This window comes from Parambassis ranga, chromosome 14, assembly GCF_900634625.1.
Source record: "Parambassis ranga chromosome 14, fParRan2.1, whole genome shotgun sequence".
Lineage (NCBI taxonomy): Eukaryota > Metazoa > Chordata > Actinopteri > Ambassidae > Parambassis > Parambassis ranga.
Genome location: NC_041034.1, coordinates 19,154,885 through 19,180,393, shown reverse-complemented (window position 1 = coordinate 19,180,393; position 25,509 = coordinate 19,154,885). Strand labels below are relative to the sequence as shown.

Below are 25,509 nucleotides of genomic sequence, written 5' to 3'. Positions count from 1 at the left end.
GTTTTCATTTTCCATTTTCCATTGCATTTGTGGTTCTGCACACATTATAGAACATTATCTACTCCTGTGTATTCATCTCAAAACCTCAAACAGGCATGTGTTGGTTAAAGCCTGATTTGGAGTCATTGAAAGGGATTTGGTCAACACTGTAAACTGTTCAAATATGGTTTTAATGAAAGTGTTGATGTTGAGTCGTCCAGATTTATTCTTTCATTCCATTCATTCTCCAAACTGATAAGTCTAACGGAGCAGAGATGTTCCTCCAGCTGCTCTTAGGCCAGCTGAGAGTTACACAGTAATCCTATCACTGAGTCCTGGGTCAGTCTTTGGGCCTCCACCCAGCTTGCCGTGCCTGGTAGACTTCTAAAAGGGGGGCGTCGGGGGGGGTAACCTTCAGAGTTTCCGAACGTTACACCTGATCTCAGGGCCTAAGCTCGGTGGACTGCTTGTGTTCATGACCTTTTCACTTTTCAGGGAAATAATCCGGCCGGGCTGGTTTGCCTCATTCTGACCTCTACAATTCTCAGAAATAAAAGATAAGGTTTCACAGATCAGATACAAAAATAATTTAAATGGGTTAAGGAGTTTTCAGAAGTGTTTATGTGAGCAGGTTGAAATCTAGGCCATCTGGGGCCCACTTAGTTTTATGCAACCTGCATAAACCTGCATGTTACAAATATTCAAAGTTGTGAATGTGAGAGTGTTAATATGGCAAAGGGGATTTGGCTACACTATGACACATAACTCTAGAATATATGCTTAAGTTAATTGTATGGTTTATGATACACCTGAGGGCTAACTGAGGACAGTAGGTGTGCTTAAGGTTAAAGGAATGTTACAGTGTCATAGGCTGGTCTGCCTATGAGCAGCTGCTAGCTGTGCCAGCATTCCAAACTTACAGCTAGTTTCCTCATCTATATTTCATAAAGGCGTGTGGGCGGTCAGTGCATTTACTTGGGAATCATGACTATAATCATCTTTATTCTCCTGTCAGTGGGCTCTGTATGTCTCCTGCTTTTCTTTTTGCTGAACAGCTCGCACCTGAAATAAAGGCAAGAAATGAGATCTGATATTGTCAAATTTTCACCTTTAGAGATAAAGGTCTTTTCCTGCTACAGTTCATACTTATTTTGGATCTTGCCATAGTGCTGCTTCCAGTTGACAGCATATTACATTCATGCCTGAAAAAGTCACAACTGCATCATTAGATAAAATATAAAGCCCTGGTTTCTCTGTCTGACAGAAAAAAACACAGGATTAGGATCATGAATAGGATGAAATGTTGTGAATTTTTTTGGTGCACTCATGAGTTTGCAGTAATGGACCTGTCAAAGTGCCTGTCCCATAAAGCTGCTGAAGTCACTTCATTTCCTTTCTGGAGATGAAGAAATGCTTGTCTAATGCACCATCCCTTTTGTTTTTCTGTGTCTTGCAGCTGTCCCTCGGAGATGAGCAGTGTGAAGTGACACGAAACGGCTATGAGTCTAAAGAGCTGGTGTACTTAGTTCACATTTACTGTCAGGTAAGAGGACTGCAGGCTCCGCTGCAGCACACAGATACTTGCATAACCTCCCACAAAAATATATTCTTATAAAAAATATATATATATATATATATATATGATTTTATATGATTTTATATATATATATGTAAGCTCCCACACAGACATTTAGTAAAAAAGAAATGTGTGTGTTGAGTACAACCTGCTTGCCGTGCTCTGAGACACCTAGAGCAACTTCAAAAATCCAAGTTATGTAGGAAATGAAAAGGGCTGAATGCCAGGGTAGGTGAGTGGCTCTGAAGAATGTCTGATAGAAAGGGTTCAAACAGTTCAAATCTACTCCGAATGTTTCAGAATTTTACCTTGATGAATATATGTGCATTAAATAGCTTATGTTGAGTCATTAGAGAAACATCCAGACGTTCTGTGACATGGTTTGATTCTGAAGTGCAGAGGTCCTTTAGGGCAAATCCAGCAGTTTACCATCAAACTGACACGGCTTTTTTTCATGTATTCTTCATTTACTTTTCATTGCGAAAGACTGTTCAAAGTACAAAAACTTGGCTCAGTCATCTGCTAAATCCCATTTAAGTCGAGATATCAGGGTGAAGCGAACTTTATTATTCATGATTACATCATATACAAAGTTTTGCATTTTTTCATTAGGCCTACAAGTAGAATTTGCACACATGCACACCAGCTGCTCTGAAGCTTTGCCCTGGTCTCCTCCTGTGACATTTCTGATTCCAGTTTCATGCATTTCCCTGCAAAGATCATCTTCCAGTTGCACAGCCTTGGCAATGCCACACAAGTATGTGGTACTTGGATATTCCACCTTTTTTTTCTTCAGCCTTCGGAAAACTGCTAAATCTACACCAGTTCTATTTGAAAAAGGAAAAACTGGCAAAGATGTGGCCTTGAGTTGTACACTTGGAAAGTAGCGCAGCACAGAAGGATTGGTTCAGTTCCACAGACCCAGAAAGGAGGGGGTAACTAGGAGCACCGTCTGAAAGTGGGGCAGAAAAGCATAAAGAGTTTCCCAAGCCCACAGAGCCCTCCCAGTGGTGTCTCTCAGCCAGCGCTTTTAAAACAGCACTAGAATCAGTGGGCAGAGTGGTGCACTGCAGTCCCAGTCGCACAAGCCCTGGCCTCAGCACAGACGGATCTTTCTAGGGCAAATCAAAGCAAAGGACTTTTTCCACCACTTGCTTCTCTCTGTGGGGTTTTGAGGTTTGGAGCCCCGTCTTGACTGGATAAAAAAGAAATGGCGAATCCAAGCAATAACTTTCAGATTTTTAAACAAGAAAAACACAAAAGTTACATTTAATGTGGTGGAATGATGGCAGATGTCTGTTGGTTTGCACTTGCACTGTTGTCATTTAATCACTGTGTTTTATTAGGAAGGGCTGAGTAAGCTGCTCTTTTTTCCATTTTGCATTGTTTGAGACAGCGCCATTGTATTAGAGGCATGAAAAGAAGAGCGTGTCTGTGAGCGTCTTTCATTTGTAGCATTTTTATTTGTCCACTACAACCCCCCACTAATTGCTGACTGTGTCTCTCATGTGCTACCTTTAGCTAATTGGTCAAATCCCAAAACAGGAGATGCAACAGGCTGCTGGCTGAGGATCTTTGAAAGCTAGCCAGCAGCAGTTAGCATATTGGGAGACAAGAAAGTATAGCATAATATTTGAACTTTTGCTTCTCAGTGTTGACCCCATAGGCAGTATTCTAAAACCTAAAACACTCTCATACCTGCCAGTACTTCGTCATGGTTTGGTAACTGGATCTTTGGACTACACATAAGAATCGTGCAAGATGGATTTGTGGGATCTCAGAGAATAGATTATGCTCCCTTTTGTAACTACAAATAACTTTTGATACTCCATCCATCCTAAAACCCCCTTGTCCTGTCTTGCTATCTACGGGCAAGAGGTGGGTCGTCAGTCTATCAGTCTATCAGTCTAGACTGGTGAACCAGTGTTACCTTTTTTAAGTTAACTTTGCTTAGTAGTGCAGCTGCAAAAAACATTCCACACATTTTGTCAGCTGATTAACATACTTAAATGATAAAGCTGTGGTTTGCAGCAATGCACTGTAAAGGATCCTTAAGTATGTCCTCCAAATAGTTGCACTTCCAATTGTCAAATGATATTTTGGTAAAGAGATGTTTTTACCTTTTCACCTTACTTTTTCATTTGGATGTTGCAACTGACCCAGACATTGCAATATCAGTAAACGTTTTGTGTGGATGCATTTTTCTAGGCTCCAGTCCACACCAAGTGCTTCATGCAGCATGGTATTTAATGAAGAACTGCTGTACCTACTTGCTGGTTAAACTTGTGCCCTCATGTTTTCGTTCTGCAGGGTCGAAGTTGGATTGTGAAGCGCAGCTATGAGGATTTCCGTGTCCTGGACAAGCATCTGCACCTCTGCATCTACGACCGACGCTTCTCACAGCTGCCCGAGCTGCCTCGATTGGACAGTCTGACTGATCAATCAGAGGTAAGCCCTGACAGCAGCATCTACACACAAGTGTTTGAGTGGAATCAACTGGAGCCCTGCTGCAGTGTGCAGCTGATCAGATTTACATTAGAATCTAAAACAAATCCTGGCCACTACAAAAGACATGCCCCCATTATAAAGTTCAACATGAGGTTTGCCATCAGGTACTAAGAAAACATAGATGTTCTCCCTGCTTTGCTCAGCAAAGTTTTATTGCCAGCATGAGATCATCATACAGATTTGTGGCACCAGAACCTGTAAAACTAAATTTCCCTTGTAACACGAAGTCATGGCTGCAAATGTCATTTCAAGTGGTTTATTGCCACGCAATGCTGCATAATTAGCTTCCTTTGTCCCTTTGCAAACACAGAACAAAGGGACCCAGACTCTAAAAGGTAATTATTTACATGGTTTGAAGGCATCTTAAACTGCAATGACCCACTTTAACAGCTACGTTTAACATTCAATGCATTAGTAATACATTATTACAATGGTAAATTAAACTGTGTGAAGTCAATGCAGTGGCTCTTAACTGGTGTGTATGTTTTCTTCCATCTTAGTCAGTTTCCCAGATGTTGTTGGCTTACCTCTCCAGACTCTCAGCAATCGCTGACAACAAGATCAACTGTGGGCCGGCCCTCACATGGATGGAGGTAACTTTGTGCTGCCATCTGTCTTTAAGGCGTGCTCATATACTCATTACATAGTGTTTGCTATGTGTGTGCTACATTGAAGACTCTGTAGGGGATGATGGCAGACAGCTGCTGCTTCATTTCAGTTACTACTTGGATGCAATGCTGCAACATAATTATGTGTTTTGTGTCCCTAATTATCCCAGAAAACAAAGAGATTTATACTAAGAATACAGATGTGCGCACACATTTTTTTTACAATGTACTTTGGTTGTACTGTCAAAAAAAGATGGAACTCAAAGCGTACCATTAGTGGCATAGAGCTTAACAACCATGTCCAAAGCAATCGATACACTGTTTTTAAGGAAGCAATTGTTGAAATAACTTTCATTTAAAATAATTAAGTGAGCTACTTAAAGTACTAATATTGTATTTAAGGTTCACATTAAAGGTAATAGGTGCTGCTGAATATGTTCTGGTAGCGATGAGCTACTACACACTTGCACACTTGCATTAGTGAGCATCAGCTTATGTCTGACAGCTCAGGCCACAGTGCATCCTGGTCTGTGTTTAATCCATGAAGCATACATCTTATATGCGCCACATGTCAGTGTCATGTGACTATCTTGAGTGCATGGTATAGTGGGTGAGTTAAGATTTTAAGCAGCACTTATGGCTTATTCTGTATAGATGATAAATGAGTGGACACTGGCACACACTGGCCTGTCTGTGAGTGACTGGAATTTTGTTCCTATTTCCTAGTTTGACACACTTTAGTCTTTATTTTTCTCTTATATATTCTATATTTTTTTGTGAATACAGACCCTTATGCTATTGTTTCAAAATAAAAGTATTAGTCAGAAACCCTTTATTTTGTAACGGGGCTTTTATTGTGAAAAAACAGCTGTGTCATATTCAATGACTGCAAAAGTCCTTGGAAACACTTGTTAAAAACTAGTTTTTGTAATACAAGTTTTACTCGCCTGCAAAAACACTTGAGCAAACAGGTAGGCATCACGGAATTTTCTTTTCAAGTAGAAAATAAATACAATTTTTTTAGAGGTCATTGTCATTTGTTAAGTGGCAGCTGCTATTGTAACCTGTTAGGTGTGTGTGTGTGTGTGTTTTCACCAGGTTGACAATAAGGGTAATCATCTGCTGGTTCATGAAGAGTCGTCCATCAACGTGCCAGCTATTGCCGCTGCCCACGTCATCAAGCGCTACATCGCCCAGGCCTCAGACGAGCTGTCCTTCGAGGTGACAACAGCAGTGTTTTTTAGTTTTCCTTAAGTTACTTTCCATAAGTAGGAGGACAAATCACAACTGATCCCTGTCTAGTTTCAGCTCAGTTTAACAGGATTATGATCCATTTTGAACTCTCGAGTGAAAAGTTTTTACATTGTGATCCTCAGATAAGACCCTGTCCTAAAGAGGATTTAAGAAAGGGAATCTCACCTTTCCCTTTTCTGTCTCTCTTCCTCTCTATCCTGCTTACTTGCCTCTCTTTCTGCTGTCTGTTTCTTTGTTAGGTTGGCGACATTGTGTCAGTCATTGACATGCCCCCTAAAGAAGACACCACGTGGTGGAGGGGCAAGCATGGTTTTCAGGTACTAAGCTCACAAATCGACTGGCACTTTCAGGTCAAAAACACATCATTTTTGTCCCTCTGGCTCTAAACCTTTGATTAGATTTGAGTATTTCAAGGACAAGGAGTGGTGTTTCTTTGTAGAGCAGATTTCACATAACTTGAAGAGTCTACAGAAAGACAAAACAAGAAACAAATCCTTTTATATTCGAAGCTTTTTAGGCAGATTACAGGGAGAGCCTGCCTCCTCTGTAATACCGGATTCATAGTCCTGTGCAGTTCTCAGTACAATCCAATAACAGGCTAAACCTGGTGTTGTTCAGAACTTATGTTTGAATCCACCAGGGTCATATCTCAGCATCCTGCAGTCTACGCAATTTGTTTTCTTATAATGATGCCAAAGGCTGTTAGAAAAGCAATTAGAACCAAGTCCACTTGTGTGTGTGTGTGCATAGGCTGCACCCTGACAAATGTATACAAACACTGCCAGCCAGATTTACTCAGTGGGCGTTCAGGCTGAAAACAGGCCAGCATTAAAGCAATGCAGGGGGCTGTGTTGGTGTTATTTAAGGTAATGGTGAGGCAGCAAAATACGAGTATTCCATTAAAGGCTGTGCAGTTGTTTACACACAGGGTTTTACAACAGAAGTAGGCTAAAAATTAGAAAGCGGCCTTCACATTACAAAGGGATCAACCAGGAATGTGCCTTTCCCCGTCTTTGATTGGCCCCAGCAGTCCCTGCCTGGATGAGGTTGCATAGGAGCTCGGCCTTGTGCCCGCTCTTTTTGTGCCTGATCTTCGTCCGCTATGTTGTCATCTCGGCTGCAATGCATTGCCTGACTGGCTCCATTCAGATGAATGAGAGGGCTGTGGTTTTTCATCCTCTGAACCCAGCCACAGGCTTTTGCATCTGTTTTTCCGCCACAGATATGACACATTCTGCCCCAAACACATGCAGCATTTTTGACAAATGGAGCAGCAGGCCAGAGTCACAGTGTGCATGTCGCCTGAGTGTTTACAGCCCTCTTCACTCACACCAAATATGTTTTCTAGAGAATCCTGTGTATAATAGAAGAGCATATGGTAACGGAGATTAAATATGTGTTCTGTTGGATTTATTAAGACACACAAGTTGCAACAGTTGGTCTCGGTGGAAAAATTCTGTGTTTGTGAGGACCAAGTGTAAATACAGTGCAGATGGGATGTAGTAGTACAAGCCAGGCAGTTCTAGTGAATGAAACAGGGCTATATTTACATCTTATTAAGTACTAGGGGGTGATCATTAATGAACACATTTTCATTTGATCTAATGGCATGAGTGGGCTGGGCAGTAGTGTGTGTAGGATCCTTGTTGAAACAGGACTCACGCCTACATACTCCACATTAAAACACCTCAGTTCAGAACGACTACTACTTCTGTGAAAACCACAGTCCACCATCTGTGTAAAAGAAAGCTTATAAGACAAATGGAGTTTGTGTCTTCAAAAAGTAGTTTTATTTGTACAATGTTCCTCCTGCACAGACAGGCAAAAGGAGTTTTGCACACACACACTCTGTATCCTACGGCAACTAAACACAGATATTATACTTGATGAGTAGTATAAAAATTACTATGAGTACTAAGGTAGGCTCAGGTGGATTTGAAGACTTAAGGTTTGGAATTTGGTGTCACCTTGATTCAGTGGTGATGTCACACATTTTGACATTCAGCGATACATCAGCAGGTCAGTGATGCAGACTGTGCATTGAGCTGTTGCATCCGTACATTAGTGTTCACTGAATCGCAAAAAATGACTGTAATTGGAGGTTTGATAGGAAAAATTACAGCCGTGTAAAACTTGAATCTCAAGTACAAGTTTAACGATCTTATTCAAAAATACCTTTCATACAGTAATAGATTCATTTTAGTGAAGTAAATAAGAGCCAAGAGAACTCCCCTTGCAGTCTTTCTCAGTACAGTAACCAAGCTTGGGGTTTAATGCTCAGGTTCTGGCTGAACCTCCGCTGACCTGCTGGCCTCCCTCATCTTGTGTGTTTTGGCTCTCTGCCTACAAGAAGCAGTCCTGCCATTCAGGCTCCCTGGCAGGATGGCAGCCAGCAGCTTCTCACTGATCCCTTCAGTTTGATTTCAGAGTAGTCGGCATCCACAGACATTTGGCCTCCTCTGGATTACAGAGTTGCTACTTCTGAACACGCAGACACTCAAGGTTCCACTGTGAATGTACACTAAACTCTACCATGTTGGGGAACAAAGTCACGCAGCAAATGCACACACTGGCAGTACCACTTCTCTCCTTTAGAGGGTAGTCAGCAAGTGATGTCAGAGGTGCTGTACTGTTTGATACTATGCAAATGTAAACATGAATAATAAAAAAACTGCTTAATGTCATAAGTTTAAAATGGCTCAACATGCCACCTACTAGGCTACAGGCTGTGTTTCAGTTATTATAAATAAGATTACAGGTAGGTAGGTAGGTAGTTACATAGGTAAATGGTCTCCTCTTCCCTCTTATCATTTTTTTCAAAGTGGGTGGATTCAGGCTTCAGGTGCAGCTAATCTACATTGTTATCAAGGAAAAGATGTGGAAATTAAATTATAGCTCACCTGACTGAAAGGACAAACATGCCTCATATAACCTTCATTTTACTATCTGTTTGATTCCTCCTGTCTCACTCCAACTCCCTCCCTCTCTCTCCAGGTTGGCTTCTTTCCCAGTGAATGTGTGGAGCTTATAAATGATAAAGTGCCGCAGTCCATGACCAACTCAGTGCCAAAACCAGGTACTCCTCTTCCTCCTCCTTCTCCTCACAAGGCATTCACAGAAACCATTACCCCTAGTGGCACCTAATGTCTCACTGGTATGACTGTGTTTTCAGAGAATTGTTAGGTTTGTGATGGATGGCTTGGGATGTATGTGTGTGTATGTGTGTACGTGCTGGTCTAAGAGACTCACTGCTTCACTGAGGTGATTTTGCATTTAAAATAATATCTATATGTGTTTGTGGTTTAATATTCTAACATTTGATCATTTTAATTAAGACAAAGTGTGTCCATAACATTCAGTTTATTAGACTACACTGCTAGTAACTATACAGAGCATATTTTGGAACACTATGCATCTGTATAAATATTCATTTTATGAGGATGTTACCGTGAAAGGAAACCCATAATTGTGACGCATCATTGGCTGAAATAGCTCCCTAATCATGTTATATTGACTCAGCACTATGCAAATCAGCTGCAAATAAGTGTGCTAATCTATCGCTGTACGGAGAAAACAGATAATCGCTTTAGCTCGCTCCGGGGAGCATCAGCGACGAATGCATAACACAGAGTCAAAGAGAACACTTTACAGCATGTGTCAGCTGCTTTAGAGACTCTGGTTGAACTTTGCCCTCACACTCTGAACACACACACTGCAGCTGCCAAATAAAATAGCAGCTCACATCATACTGATCCACGTCACATCTTCCAAATCCAAACACTGATTCAACCAGCATGATTCAGTGTCACAGTCATCCTGCTGGCTTTGAGGCCAGGCTAACGAAGCCAGGACTCCAAACCATCGCAAAGCCTCTCAGGTCGGACACACCAACCACACAACATCTACAATTGAGGGGAAGGGGGATGTCTGGTGGTCGTGGACACCCATGTTATCTGATTAATCAGTCTAGTTCTTAAAAGCATCTTGTGGTGTTGAGTTTCTGCTCACAACCAGAGCTCACTCCTCGATCCATGTCTTTATTGCTTGTCCACTCCTCTGCTTTTAAGCCATGTTTTAATTCTTGTTTGCTGTTTTTTGTTTAGTTTTGCATGTGTGCATACAATTCAATACAATTTCTAAAACCTGCAGATGCCCCCTTGCCAGCTGCAAAAAAAATGAATCTAAAAAAATCAAACTCAAAAATAGAATGCTGTTTAAACTGCCTGTTCTATGTCAGATTCTGCATTGCAACCTAACTTCCCTGAGTGCATTATTATTACTGTTGTTGTTTCACTGCAAATGGCTTCACAGTAGTGTTAGCATGTGTTTTGATTTGTTGCATTTGACTGTGACTCCTCTGCCTCAGCCTCCCCCTGCTCTGGCCTGCAGCCTGCTTCTTGGAATCTCTTCCCCCCATGTGCGTGTTGGTATATACACTTCACCCGCCTGTCAGCTCAAGCCACCCTCACTAACATGCACACACATAAGCATTTGGACTTTTGTACATAATTTAGAAGATTAAGAGTTATAGTCCTTAAGATTTCAGTTCTCTTTGAGTTTCCATTCCTAAAAGTCAGAGATCTGTGGCAGGAGACTGCTTCAGGAGTGATTGTTGTCAGCTTCTTGCCCTTTGACTGACATTACATTTCCTGTGCCTGCTTCGCAATAAAAGGCTCCCATGTTTTGCCAGCTGAATACTTTTAAAGATTAACCTAACTCTCCCTAAATTTTTTTACTGAACTACAGTCATTCAACTCTTTGAATCCCGTCCTGGAATGCCAAAAATGCCAAAAACCTTGTTTAATTTCCTGAAATTCTTAAGGATTATAACTTTAGAGTTATGTTTTCTCATGAACCTAGAATTGATTGTAGACGTTTAATTCATTGCACAAACTTCATTGCTGGACATTTTGTATGTACACTGCACTTTAAGTTCCTCTGTTCTCTAACTTGAAGTGCTTCTCTCCCTCTGCTGATTCTCTCATGTCTCCATCATCCTTCCATCCAAATGTCTGTTGGTCCATATGTCCATCGGGATGCATGCAGACTTGGAAATGGAGAGTGTGATACAGGACAGTGCATGGGTGGCCGACCCGCTAAACCACTACAGCCTAAGTTCAGGTAGACAAAAAAACCCTGCCTCCTCCTCGGTGTGTCGCACCCCCTAACCTAAAAACTAACTCCTTACCCCTGAGTGATGTGTGTTCACTTTTGTGTGACTATAAAACCACTGCGTACCTGTCACTTTAAATTGGGAGTTAACGTCGGGTTATAGCTTCACTTCTAGTAAATCTTGTGCACCTTTTTATGTTCCATTTCAAGAGGAGGGACTACCTTGCACTACCTTGTAAATTGTCCTGTCTGTGACCTTTAACCTACCTGTTCACGTCATTACCACACTTCGGTGGACTAATAAGCCTGTAGCCTCATCTGTATAGTAGTAGCTTGTCGTGTTTATGTATGTTTCGGTGATGCAAACTACTTTTTTCCATTTCCTAATATTATGTTCTATATATAAAAATATAAAAAATGAAAAAAATACTGTGTATAAGTTTTGAGGCAACAATACCCTGCATGCATGCTCTGAAAAAAGAACAATCTTACCCTCCTGCCTCTGGTTTTTGGGGCCCCTCAAGGTGTATGCAAATGACTTCAGGGGTGAGCCAGGTTACTACAGCATTACTCAAAACGGTTGAATATACCCTGTGTCTGGACGAGGGCCAGCTGTGTTTGTGTGTGTCTGTTTAGTTGAAGCTGAAAGGCCGCGGCAGGGGTGCCGTAGTGCTAGGTCTCGACCAGCCTTGATTTATTTAATCCTTTTACAATGAGGGGGGCTGTAAACCCATCCATTGAGCGTTAAGCTTTGTCCTGCAACAGTAAGAATCTCTGTCTCCCTCTCCATGGTGACTGAAAGAGCACATTCCTGCAGGGAGCCACGCAGCACTGGAAAAATATGCTTGCTCTGCCTAGATCCACTCTGCTAACCAATAACCTTTGCTGCTTCCCAGTAAAACGATGGAAATTGTTAACATGCTGCACTGTTCCAGTTAAAATTAAGTCCATACCAGCTAGGAGCTATTAGCCCATCTATTAGTCCATGTATTGTGTTGCAGTTGTACTCCCTTCACAATACATGTTTTCTCTTTTGTTGACATCAGTTATAAACTTTTGATACATATCCAGTCTGACTTCTTTGCTCCAGAGACAGCCTTAGAAGACCTACCAGTTACTGACCTAGATGTAGAGCCTCTTAGTTCCCCTTCTCAGTGCAGGCCGTCGTCACGTCTGGGGACCAGTGATTTGGGCAGCTGTTAGCACACATGAGCCAAGACAGCTGGTTATGTGAGGCAGAAAGGAAGGGAAATGGCGAGAGAATGTGTGAGACAGAGTATGATTTGTCCTCCTGCTCTAGAGGATCTCAGATCATTTCCTGGTGCTGTGAAACTATGCAAGGCCCCTTGTGTAATGTGCTGCACTGGAGCTTCAAAAAGAGACCTGCTATACTTTTATTTGGAGAGGCAGCTTTCAGTTACATACCATCAACTCATGTTGCCGCTTCATACAGTAAGTAGGGGAAATATTAATATCTGTAGTTGTATTGTATTAATACATTAGCACAGAAATAAATGTCTCACATTCGCTGGTGTTGCAAACATTCTGAGATTTAACTGATAGATAGAAATTCATATTTGCTGCCATGTTTACGTTTCAGGCAGCATGGAGTTCTGTTCTTCCAAGCTGATTTTGGCATTACGCTCTCTCCTCCTTTCCACATCCCAGGAGTCAAATATGCTGCTAATATAATGCAAAATACCAGCTGCGTGATACTTAATCTAACATAAAGCGCTTTTTCTGGTGGTGTAATGCATCAGTGCAGGCTACACAGCTAGTGTCATAGAACGACAGCCAGCTACACAGAGAAAGATGGGCACTCCCACAGACAGACCTATGCACACGGTCAAAGTCACAGGACGGACAGTCAACACATAGCAATAGCCAAAATGACTAATAACTACCTAACTACACAGCTGTAGCAATGAAAAGGCTTGTAACTCTATCTGCTCTTGCATAGTCTGCTGCAATATTGAAAGCCAAACCACCCCTCACTCCTCCAACAGTGCCAACAAAACAACATTTTTATGATTTGATTTGGAATGTATCATACAGCAAATAAGTAAAGGCACAAATAGACAAATTGATTAGAAGGAGAGCAAACCTTCAGCTGTGTGTAACTTGTTTATTCTGCCCCATGGCATCTGTGACAGCTGCTCCTCATGATCTGCTCAGGAAGAAACTGCTTAAACTAAGTCATTTTTAGCAGTGTGAGTTGTTGGTGCTGCGTGATAATATAGGAAAACTAAAACAACATAACACATAGAAAAAGATTTCATGTGACAGTATTATTGTTTATACTGATGCATTCCTTTCTATATAGATGTTCAAGGTTTAGCTAGCGTTAATTATCGTGCACACAGTTTGTTGATGTAGTCCAGTGGTTCACAACCCAGTTGTCAGGGCCCATCTGAGGGTCACAAGATAATTCTGAGCAGACATGGAAAGATTAATGGGGTAAAAGATAAAGATCTGCTTCACAGAATGGTTTGTCTTTTGGTGTTTGGAATAAATCTGCACTCTTGTGGAAATGTAACTTTATGTCTTTGAGCTTTGAGTGGTTATTAAAAACATCTGGAAAGTTAAGAAAGGAAGGAAATTGCTTTGGATCCTCTAACAAATCATCTGAAATGTGATAGTCGCTAATGTGAATTGAATGAATACTTTCTTCAGGATTATAATGGAGTAAAAGGTGAGAAATTGAAATACTGTAAACTCTTGCTACTTCAAAATTATACTCAAGTATGGTACTGGAGTAGATGCATGTCGGCTTAAAGCGATCACATCACACATCACATCGGCTTGCAGTGGAAAAGTCTGACCACAGTCTTGTGATTCTGTCCCAGCAACAAATTAGATAGACTTTATTTTGACTCACCATGTCTGCTTAGGGAATAAGCTAGTTAATGAATAAATCACATAATGCTTTTGGGGGGCCAAGGGGCCCTTAGAGGAGAGAGTTGACTTAAATGTCAACACTAGGCTACTTAGACATTATATAGGCTGGACTGAGTTGGTCTGTCCCTACAGTGTCTGTCGCCCCTGCTGGAACTCAAATCTTTGTTTGATTTTATCAGTCAGTTGCTCCTGACAACAGCCAATAGAAAATTAGGTTGGGGAAGGAACAGTAAATATGAAGTCTGAAAATACTGCACTTATACACATAAAGAAACTGCACATTAGCATAGCTAACTCATCCTAATCCAGTTAAGGGGTTGTAATTTTATTTTAACTTTCAAAGTCACAAAACATTTCTGTTCACATAAGAATCCAATAACAACCAAAGCCTCATCAATGCTGCAGAGAATACAGGTGTCTTGTGCTGTATGTGCAGCGAAAAGTTGCATTTGTAATCAGTTTGATCTCTATGTGGCCTTCCAGGCTGTCTGTTAAATTGAGTTGTCAAAAGTTAAAACTGTAGAATTATGCGATCCACAAATGGAAAAATCGGATTTGAGCATGAATTTTAACACATTAATCAATGTTTAATAGTTTTGCGCTCAGAACAACAAATGGTAGCATTTTGCATTTATATACGGGCTGAAAAATGTGGTGGTAAAAGCTTTATTTTGCTTAGTTCTGATAAAGTGGTCTGTTTTTTGAAAATGTGTATATATATATATATATATATATATATATATATATACACACACACAGTGCTGGAACTTTAAACGTAGCATAGCTGAAAAGTTGACGTGAAGGTTTGCTTATTCGATTACTGCTTTTAATGGGGCTGAATTCCTGTGAAAGCGGATGTTTCCGGGTGCACTTGAAGGCAGCATGGTTGTACTAGTACAGAGTGGAGCGGTGCTGTGAGCGGACTGTGGCTGACGGAGCAGAGAGGACGGTCTGCGGCGCTCCTTCGCTCCTTCGCTCCTTCGGTTTGAACTTTAAACTTTGAGTATCTTGGTTTAAGAGAGCCTGTCGCTTTCAGGCGAGTTTAGGACGATATTTTTTTTTACCGGTGTACAGTTAGCAGAAGGAAAAGACAAGTTATAGGCTACTGTTTTTTACGTACTGTCATAACACTAATCGGGGAACCCGACGTTATGGAAAAGAGGTAAGATAAAATACGTTTGAATTTAGGGATTTTACATTTAAAACTGTAGAATGACTGAAAATGATTTTCGGGATACATGAAAATACATTACTCCTCCTTATGACTCCATATTTCTCAGTTTATCTCCTGAAATGTGGCTAATTTCCAAACAAAACGGACAGAAATGCTACAAAAAATACAGATTCACAAACTATTTATATTAAATGTCAAAAAGACGAAGGTTGTTGTTTAGTAAAACATTTAGTGATAAAGCAGCTGATAGGTTAATGAGACAGTCACAGACAGCTCGCTGCTCCTCCTGATATTTGAATATCCGCTCATCAGTGGCTTTAGGGACACCTGAGCAATTACAGCTGTTTTCAGTTCTACTTTTACAGAGCTTTTGTAAGGTGATAATTCTACCATGTTTATTATTGACACCATGAACTTCGAATATTATCACCTTTCTTTCAACAAATGTGAAAATGTGTTTACTTCCTGTTCAGTTTAGTTTATTGACATTTGCCTTGAGGAGGCTGCTCACTGTTGTAGGTTGCCCGTGTGGAATAATTGCTCGTCCAGACCACACAGACAGAACCCTGCAGATGTGGCCCCTCGGTCCTCACTGAAAGACGGGACAATAAGACACTATCAGTGAATGTGCGGCTCCTCTATCCAAACAGAGGTCACTGTCACTGCCTACTAATAAGCAGACACTGCTCTGTTGTTTACACATTTACCAACAGGAGTTGTGTTAATGGGTTTAAACACAGCGTCTCCCACTGTTGTGTTCTGTTAGTTTGTTATGCAAACATGCTGAAGTTGCCACTCAGCGAAATAATGTCTTTTTTTTCAGTGGCAGCCATTGGAAGTCAGTGAAGTTATCCTGCGGGTCCCTGTTTATTACAGAGCTGTTGATACTTCTCCTGAAAGAGTTAACTTTATTTTGAAGGCCACACCACAGTAAACCAACATTTAGCCTATTTAGAAAAGCTCTTGGCACATCTACACTTCACATTCCTGCTAGAAGCCTTTCATGGAGTGATGTAATGACATTTAACCATCTACATAATGAGTTTGTGAAACTACTACAGACAAGAGGAGGGTAGTTTGAATTTCCCGCTCTGTCGCCTACATGGGCGTGGGTGGTTGTTAAATCTCCAGGGGGTGCTGGCTGAAGTGAAAAGACTGTGATGAGAGCATTGTGAAGCCCCAAGGAGCTGCAGCCACGCCTACTGGTGGTTGTTGTATCAAATGTCTCAAGCTGGAGTCTGCCGAGTGGCTCAGTGGTGTCACAGCTTTTGGAAGCTCTGTTGTGTTGCTGTGAGTTTGGAATTTTCCTTTATTCTGTGTCCTGTGAATACTTTCCAGCTAATTGTAAGGAATGAGGTAGTCGGTTTTGGGTCAGATCAGGGAAAAAGAACATGATGCTTGACCTCGTTTCTGCTCAGTGCCTGATCGTCATAACCCAGCTTCTTTAGGAAAAGCCTTGTCACAAATACAGTTAACTAAGTCTTGCAATTGAACAATTTTAGCCTGGTACTATCTTGGCTTATCTAGCCAAGAATGTTCTTTTGTGTCCAGAAATTTTAAACATAGTCGGTGTAATTCCACACTTCTGCTATGATGGAGGCACAGATTCTACAGACATACAAAAACTGTCAAATATTTGTAGAGGATCTTTGTGAAGTTTTAGAGAAAACCCTCATGATCAGATGTGATCTCATCTCTATTTGTTAATGCTTGAGCTCATCAAGTTATAAATGCAAAACAAAAGTGTGGGTGTTTACCATGCAAGGCACAGTCTGCTGAAGAATGGCATCATGGGAATTGTAGTATTGAGTGTTTGTTTTTTTAGTAGTGTAGTTTTGTAGTGAAAACTTAGCCAAGTCCATGCACAGCTGCACAAAAAGTACACAGTGTGATGTTATCTGTTATAACAGCATTCACAAAAAAGTGATGTAACAAATGAAACTCATCTTTGTTAGGCAGCAGTGTGTGGCCTCTTCATTTGTAGTGCTCAACTTGGACATTTCCAACTTTCACCTATATCAAAGTCAGCATAAGTCAGAATATATTAAATGGTATTCTCTTACAAAATGTGTCTGTTACAATGTTAAATAGCTGAAGTCCCCTGAGCTATAACAGAATTATTAAATCATTTTACTCTGCCAGCCTTTTACTTAGCTGGTGTGAATGCAGCTGTGAGTGTGTCGGAGGCAGCATCATGGCTGAGCGTGCTCGGCCCTCAGGCTGTCATCTGCTGTGACAGTAAGCAGATGGGAGTCTGTCCTTCCTCTGGAGAGTCATGCTTGTCATTGCACTCGTCTTGCTCACGTCTTACATTCAGCCTGGGTTCCTAAATAAAAGCGACGTTTCAGTGTAAGCCAACACAGTTGCACAGTCAGCCCCTCTTCCTACCTCCTCCCATACACGACACTGAAGACCCTTTTTGATGCCTCAACAGTAAGTAAACAAAGCTGCCTCAGCGGTTTTGTATGCGGGTACCACAGCACAGAAGGAATTTCTCCCTGAGGGGTGAATTGTAGTTGTAGAGTTCCCTGAAATGGAATGATGTCTCTTGTTTGTGGATGTTGGTGTAGAGGCTGGCTGTTGATTCAACACTGAGGGTGCTGCTTCATTAAAGTGGCTGATGAGATTTAGGAAGGTCATTGTAAATCTGTTGATGTACAAAAATAACTTTTAGAACAGATTCATTTTAGAATAAAAAGTGATTTGTATTTAAACTAAAGCTGGATCCTATTTAATTCCTCCTTGCCACCAATGTAGTCATTTTCAGCTGCATTTGTTTAATTTTGAAAGAACATATGTTAATAGTGTATATTTAACATGCCAAACGGGCAGCCTCTAATTTTTACCAAATGATCCCTGTGCAAGAAGGGCTCAAACATGGACTGCTCTGAGCTGGTTCTGTGCAAAAATAATATTAATACCAGCACATGTGTGTGTGTGAGATGATGCTTTGTATGTCTAAGATCATCAGAGCATCATTACTGATAAATCATGGAGTGACTGTGTTGCCTGACACATGTTAATTGTCTTTATGGTAACTTCCAAACACACAATCTAGCTTGAGCTTTCTTTAACCCAGCTTGTTTTGTTTCTGGAGATTTAGTTTGGTAAGCAGTGGCCTACTTTCTTTTGTATTACAGGCAAAGCTCAGCCTGAAAGCAGACAGCAAACAGAGGCTGCATCCCTTCAAAAGATTAGGCATTTATTTAATTGTTTTTTGAAGTTGTAACTTGTTTGTTTACTCCTGTCTGAACTATCTAGCAGGTAAAATAAATATGATATGAAGTCTGAAAACACATGAGAGGAGTGGAGGGGTTCTGATTGTGACTGTGTCCAGAATCAGTTAAAGGAATGTGTCCTGGAATATAAATAAAAACCAAGGCAACGTAGCAGTTTTTCCACTCAGACAGGAGATGCTGGGGTGAAGGATTTAGTGAAGTTCCAGATGTGTAGCTGAAAGAACACAATGATCAGTAGATAGGTAATGTTTTTTTTTTTCATTTCATTACTGTCCTCACTTGTAAAGTTCAGTAAGTGTTTTTTTCAGAGTGAGACCATCTGCACTGTCAGTTTAAAAGTGTCAGGTTTCAGCACTGTGCACAATGTGGCTGCTTGTGCTCCAGCTTCTTTTATTGGACGCATAGTTGCAGAAAGAGTGCAAATGACAGAATAGTGGTAAAAGTTGTTGGTGAAAATCGGTGTGAAGGACAGCACTCCCTAACTTTCCACAGACAAGTAGAAAAGAAGTGAGACCTAAGACAGGACTGGGGTTGACAAAGATAAAGTTGTCACTAGCAAGTTAGCTGTTCTGCTGCAGTGTTTCTATCACATAATGCCTGTAGGATTTTCCAGTAGAAAAACTTTATTTCCTAATGTGGGTGTGGGACGTTTAAGGTTAAGTTATGTGTTTGACTGTAATAGTTGTTCATGAATGTTGGATGAATGACGCAACTGCGGAGCATGCGCAGTTGTAGTGCAGCTATAGCAACTGTTTGTTTTATCATTTCTGATTGCCCGTCGGGACTCATACGCAGTGTCGGTGAGTGGGCATTATTAGTTTTGGAATGTATTGTTTAAGTCAAAATGTTAGCCGTTAATAACTGGGTTTGTTTGTGTGTTTTATTGCAGGTTTACAACCTGATAGTTTCTGAAAGTTTCTGAGAGTTTCTGAAAGTTAGTTCAGCTGATGGTTCACGTAGTACGTGTGTCTGTGTGAAAAAGTGTGGAAACTACGAGTTGTATCCGCCGTGCTTGTTCCGACAACCCGTCCAGAGGGGAGACTAACGAAGAGTAAATCTGGACAATGCCCAAATAAACATTTCAACAGGTGATGATGTTAGATTAAAACTATCAGCTGTAACTTTCCCCAGGATGCATTGTAAATAAAATGAAAATGATATTGATGCTTGCATTAGGTTCATTTCTTCCTCACAGTTAGGTCAAGTTCACTCATGCCTGCTGCTACTCTCATGTCACTAGTGGCTGTTTATTTGTGTTTTTTAGTGCAGATATTTGTGAACAAATGACTGCAGCTCAGGCCGCCTCCTCCAAAAGCTGCAGATGTAGTGAAAACAATAAACAACTGGTGTAGTTTAAGGAGCTTACGATCCTTCCCAGACATTGTATCTGATTAACAGAGGTTTTTTTTTCTCCCATGCACAAGGTCTGTTCCTTTTTTGTCTATCTTTGAGGGAGTGGAGGGTACTGGTATTGGATGTGGAGGATTCCTTTGTAGTTGCCTGGGAGGTGGTATTTAAGAGCGAAACTTTTCCTTCAAGGAAACTACACAAACATAAAGGAAGGGTTTGCATTAGAATGAAGCTGAAATTAACAATAGGCCAACTTTGAGCTGCTTGTCTGGAGTTTCACTTTGGTGCATGGGTAGATTTTGTGTGAAATCTGATCCAATGTCAAGCCCCTATTTACCGTAGAGTAGTAAAGAGTTGTGTGAGGAGACTAAATTTGTGTCCTTCCTTTTTCTGAATCTGCAGTGTCTAAGAAGCACGGGAAGCTGATAACATTCTTACGCTCCTTCATGAAGTCCAGGCCCACCAAGCAGAAGCTGAAGCAAAGGGGCATCCTCCGGGAGAGGGTGTTTGGCTGCGACCTGGGAGAACACCTCCTTAACTCAGGACACGATGGTGAGTAAAGCGTGTGACATACTCCACTAGAACAGAGAAATCTCTTTGTGTTGAGATGGCATAAACTAGAATAATGTTAATTTTGACCCAGACTTTGAGAAACGTGTTTGCAGAACTCCTCATACGGCCCTCCCTCTGAATCACACACAGGTTTTGACAGGTTAGCTGCTGAACAACGGCAGAAACAGCAGTCCAGGTGGACATGTTTGAAGTGGAGGAGGATCAGGTTGCTGCTATTTTGGATTTCATGGTTTAGCTTGTTTTCCCAAATATCTGTTTACCTGAATGAGGGACAATAACAAGCCGATAATGTTCAGAGAGGTGGGCGCGTACATGCTTATAGCATGATAATAGATGGAACAATAAGTCCGGCCCACTCAGAAATTCCAACCAGTCACACACTAGTTTTTGGACCCGGCCATGAAAAAAGTTCTGCTCATGTGGTGAGAACAAGCTGCGGGAGCTGCCAAACCAGTGCGCAGAGAACAAGGTGATGCAATTTTCTTCTTGAAGCGCTGAAAGCAAGTGCAAGCAAGTTTCTCTGTTATCATGAGTATGTAGCAAGCTTTATACTCATATGCAGACTTTGTAGCATTTATGGCTAAGGTAAAAAAATGTTTGTATTTCATGGTCAAATCCTTGGGGTGTTATGCATTTCTAGTTAGCTGGCAGCCTTTACAGTGATGCTAAGACCCACACCTGGTGACTTTTGAGCTAATGTTTTTTCAGTTGACAATAATAAGCCTAATGTCTGGCAGGTGAGTTGATGTGATATCAGTGACAGAGTGGGGAGATAATGGTGTCCTGTAACATCAGCTTATACCAGACTGTATTATACTACTCTGCTGCAATGATCAGTAACCTAATTTCAGTTCATGTTGACACCAGCTAAAAGCTCAATTTGCTCATGTTAATGGCTCATATTCTGTGTCTTGACATGAAGGGTTCTCATCATCAACAAGCACTTTAGCTCCCAAGATCACAGCGAGTCCTGTCCATTTAACAAGCCCCTTGTCACGGGTCATTGCTGGGTGTTGTGTCACACATTCATGAGTGAGGGAGTGGATCCTTGTCCTCTTTAAAGCTTGCTTTACCCTGACATGGAGAGATAAGACACTCTGTCATCTGTGCTGGGTCGAACATTAAAGGTGTTCATTTTGTAGAAACAAATTTAAAACAGACCCTCAGGAATGACAAGTAAAACACAGATAATGAACATGATTTCTACAAAACAGAAACTTCACTAGTAACATGCAAAAAATAAGATAACCACAAATTTAAAAGAATGTGAATACTGGAATTTATTTTACTTTTTTAATAAGAAAAACTGGCACCACGTGCTAGAGGGAAGGCTAACTTTCCAGCTAAATAAATTTGGGCTAACTTGAGAGGAATGACTGTTCCAAATGGCTGCTTTTGATCAGAGTGCAACACGAGTCTGAACTGATGGAAGTTCATGCTACTTCTCCTGATCCATGCTGTTTTGGGCAAGGTACCTTCCAGATCTATATAATGGAGAAGGAGAGAGTTTAAAGTGGGATTACCCATAGAGCCATAGTTTGCATTTACAGAAGATACAGCAAGTAGAAATAAATAAGAAACTATCCTGGCATGCAACATCTATATGACCTGTTGTTTATCTATGGATATACTGAATAATCTTTTAAGAGGACAGGACGTCCTGTGATCTTTTCCCTTAAAAAAAAAATAGAGAAAATCTCAGAAGCCTTAAAACTTACCAGCCTGCCATCTTCTAGGTGCCAGCGCATATAATAGATCCATGAGTTGGTAAATGTTACACTTCTTGCTGTGTTGTTTTTAGTTTAGTAGTATGTTAGAACACATTTTGTGCATCTTAGTGAACCTCAGAAAATATTCCCATGAGAAGAATATGGAAAGGATTTATCCACCCTCAGTCCTCTCCACTGCTGGAGAATGCCAACTAGTTTCATCAAATCTGTCCTTGTTTTCTCTTTGGCTATGTGTGGAATTTGTCTGAACAGCTGCTTCGGCGAGTGTCCCACTCTCTGTCATCCTCTAAATGATGTGTGAGCTGTGGGAGGCCTGGGAACCTCCTTCAACACATACACGCTATCCTTATCTGCCATACACATGCACTCAGAGATAAATAACACGTCTCTATGATTCATGGTTGCTGAAGGAAAATGAAGAAGCTCTGTATTTTTCTGAAGTTTTTTTTGTGTGTGTCCATCTCTAACGCACAATCACTCACTAAATGCTTTGAGTGCATGTGATTGGCTGCTTCACATGCAGACAGAAAACATGTTATCTTACTATGTATTTGCTTTATCCAAAAAACCTGGAAGGGTAGAAACAAGATTAAAGGTATTTCAAATAACAAAACACCATATATATGTTCCTAAATCTGTCCCAGTTACTTTACCCAGTTCGACTTTTTACTCACACTTCAAAAACCAACTCCTGTTCCTGACCCTGTAGCTCTCAGCAAAGGCTGGACAAACAGTGACTGAAGGATTCATTTTTCTGTCTGCAGTGCCCCAGGTCCTCAAGAGCTGCACCGAGTTCATCGAGAAGCATGGCGTGGTGGATGGCATTTACCGCCTCTCTGGAATTGCTTCAAATATCCAGAAATTGCGGTAAGGACATGCGCTCTGACCTGTGAACACAGCTTAGCACAGAATTAGTTTCAAGTGGTTATGAGAATCTCTGAATCCATGCTCATACATACAAAGTCCAAATTCCATCAGAGATGATTACATCTGTACCAAAGGCTGACTTCGAGTGTACTTTTATAGCAGTCCTGCTTTGAAAAAGACAACGCATGTTTTGTTGATGTGTTAGAAGGCATTGCTTTTGTTCTGCTATGCTTTGAGCAGTCTGATGAATATACATCATTTTAATCTGAGTATTTAAAATGGGACTTTTCGGCTGTCTTTATGCAAGTGTATCAGTTCCATTTTGTTTGTCCAGCAGCCAAAATCCAGAGCACAGAGGCGCTTATAGAAATGATACACTAGTCTCTGAATATAACATACTAAAGTAGTAAGATTACTCCGAGACATCTGTAGTTGTTGTTTGTATGTTTTGGGTTTGGATTTTTTTTGTATGTGTGTACCTTTACAGACTCACTATAGACACACAAAACAGGGTTTTATCAAGGTGCTGAGACTGTTTGGTGACTTCTGATTGGTAGTTTCTGGATGCAGATCTGCAGACACTGTTAAAACCCTTAACCTGTTCTGCATAGTCATGTCTTCATATATTCATAATGAGAGGGTATGTCCGAACCTTTTAATGCAACAGAAACGTTTTGCTCAATAACTTGTAGTGTTGTGATGTGCAGATATGAGGTTAGGGCATGTAAGTGGACCTTTGTTATGTCTCACATCTAGCCATCCATCAAGCTACAGCATTCAAAGTTGCATGTTTGTTGACTCTTGTTTCATCTTCATTCTCTAGGCATGAGTTTGACTCTGAGCAGATCCCAGACCTGACCAAAGATGTTTACATCCAGGACATACACTGTGTAGGCTCGTTGTGTAAGCTCTACTTCAGAGAGCTGCCCAACCCCCTGCTCACCTACCAGCTCTACGAGAAATTCTCTGTAAGTAAAACTCGGGCAGGTCTAAATAGTTTTCACACATCAGTATCTTACATGAATGTGTGGCCAGCCAACTCTTTTAGTGTTGGTGTTGTTTCTGTGTCTAACAATGTCTCAAAGACGTTTATTCCCCATGGACTCAGATTGGGTATGACAGACATTGTGGCTTATTTCCAGTGAAAACTGTTAAAATTCCTGTGATTTTAATTAGGATTCTTAGAATTCATTTTATGTTTATGGGCCACAGATACCCTAAATTGATAACATTGTACTTGACACACCCTGTTATAACAAACACACACTTTCTGTGGGACTTAGAATAAAAACCAAGCACAACAGAGTCGTCCCTGAGGATGAAGTAAATGTTTGCTGGTTGTTATGGCAGCTGAGGAGGGGGGCCTCATGGCTGCAAACTGATGTCTTCTCTGTGCTGTGTAACAGCGTGAATCTGGGATGAGAAGAGAATGAGCTGAATGTTGATACAATGGTACATCCCACTATTTATCTCTCTCCCTATCCGTCCATCTTTCACTTTCTTTTCACCTGAAGGAGGCTGTATCAGCAGCAACGGACGAAGAGCGACTCATTAAAATCCATGATGTCATCCAGCAGCTTCCTCCACCGCATTACAGGTCAGTGTAGAGGCACACTGCCCCCACTTGGCAGGCGTAGGAACAACTAGGTTACAGATGCACTGTGCAGTCTCATCAGTTGTGTGTCTGTTGTGTTAAAGTCAAGGCTTTATGTAATGCTGCATTGAGTGGAATCAATTACCAGGTCCCTGCTGACCATTGTACTGGTGATGATGAGTTGAATTTTCCATCCTTTGCAAAACTGCAAATACAAACTTCCAAGTGCCGAGGGATTTGAGAACACAGTGAAACACTGATGCTCTGAAGTAGAAGCTTTATCGTTTCCATTAGCGTGCACATCACTAGTGGAAGGCAATTAACTCTGCATAAATGAATATTTGATTCATAGAACCCTGGAGTTCCTTATGAGACACCTTTCCCGCCTGGCAGCATTCAGCTACATTACCAACATGCACAGCAAGAACCTGGCCATTGTCTGGGCTCCAAACCTGCTGAGGTGAGAGGTCAAACAAGAAGGTGCTCTTTGAATGCTCTTTTACACTGTGGTGAATATATTGTTCTCAGGCAACTGTAGCTTTACATTTTTTTCTTTTTGTAAGCATGGGGTATAACTCAAGGTCTCAGACGATAATGATCATCTTAATTTGACATACATGCTGTGAAGTTTTGGGGGTTTTTTAATTGAGCACACACTAATAATTTCTTAGACTCAGTCTCATCTATAAGCTGTGTGCTGCAGAAAGTGTGGTTGTACAGCTGTTTTTAATGAGTCCTTCTATTTGAGGACTTTAACTTTGAGTTGAATCTAAAATTTAATTGACAACCCCCCAAATGTTATCGTTAACTTGAACTTGAACTTTGATGTCAATCAAATCTGTTGTTTCTTTTGTTGCCTCAGGTCAAAACAGATTGAATCTGCTTGCTTCAGTGGCACAGCAGCCTTCATGGAGGTCCGAATCCAGTCTGTAGTGGTAGAGTTCATCCTCAACCATGTCGATGTGCTCTTCAGCACTAAACTCAGCTCACTAATAAGAGAGGGAGCAGGTAAGAAGAGGCATCAGACTGCCACACACATGCTGTCAG

The 25,509-nt window shown here is 41.1% G+C and overlaps 1 protein-coding gene across 7 annotated transcripts in view; it reads left to right on the top strand.

Moving 5' to 3' along the window:
* arhgap32b (Rho GTPase activating protein 32b) overlaps positions 1-25,509 on the top strand; it is an 84,304-nt gene that overhangs the window by 52,059 nt on the left and 6,736 nt on the right. For 4 of the 7 annotated variants that reach the window (XM_028421224.1, XM_028421225.1, XM_028421228.1 and 1 more), the window contains 14 exons: positions 1,436-1,522; positions 3,866-4,003; positions 4,564-4,656; positions 5,770-5,892; positions 6,165-6,242; positions 8,920-9,001; positions 10,292-10,342; positions 10,972-11,046; positions 20,101-20,250; positions 22,766-22,868; positions 23,692-23,836; positions 24,383-24,465; positions 24,815-24,922; positions 25,325-25,470. In XM_028421224.1, coding sequence (XP_028277025.1) covers positions 1,436-1,522; positions 3,866-4,003; positions 4,564-4,656; positions 5,770-5,892; positions 6,165-6,242; positions 8,920-9,001; positions 10,292-10,342; positions 10,972-11,046; positions 20,101-20,250; positions 22,766-22,868; positions 23,692-23,836; positions 24,383-24,465; positions 24,815-24,922; positions 25,325-25,470 — 1,462 coding nt within the window. Of the gene's footprint in view, positions 1-1,435; positions 1,523-3,865; positions 4,004-4,563; positions 4,657-5,769; positions 5,893-6,164; positions 6,243-8,919; positions 9,002-10,291; positions 10,343-10,971; positions 11,047-14,872; positions 15,098-20,100; positions 20,251-22,765; positions 22,869-23,691; positions 23,837-24,382; positions 24,466-24,814; positions 24,923-25,324; positions 25,471-25,509 lie in introns of those variants that run through there. The other 3 variants (XM_028421226.1, XM_028421227.1, XM_028421230.1) reach the window with 3 other exon arrangements.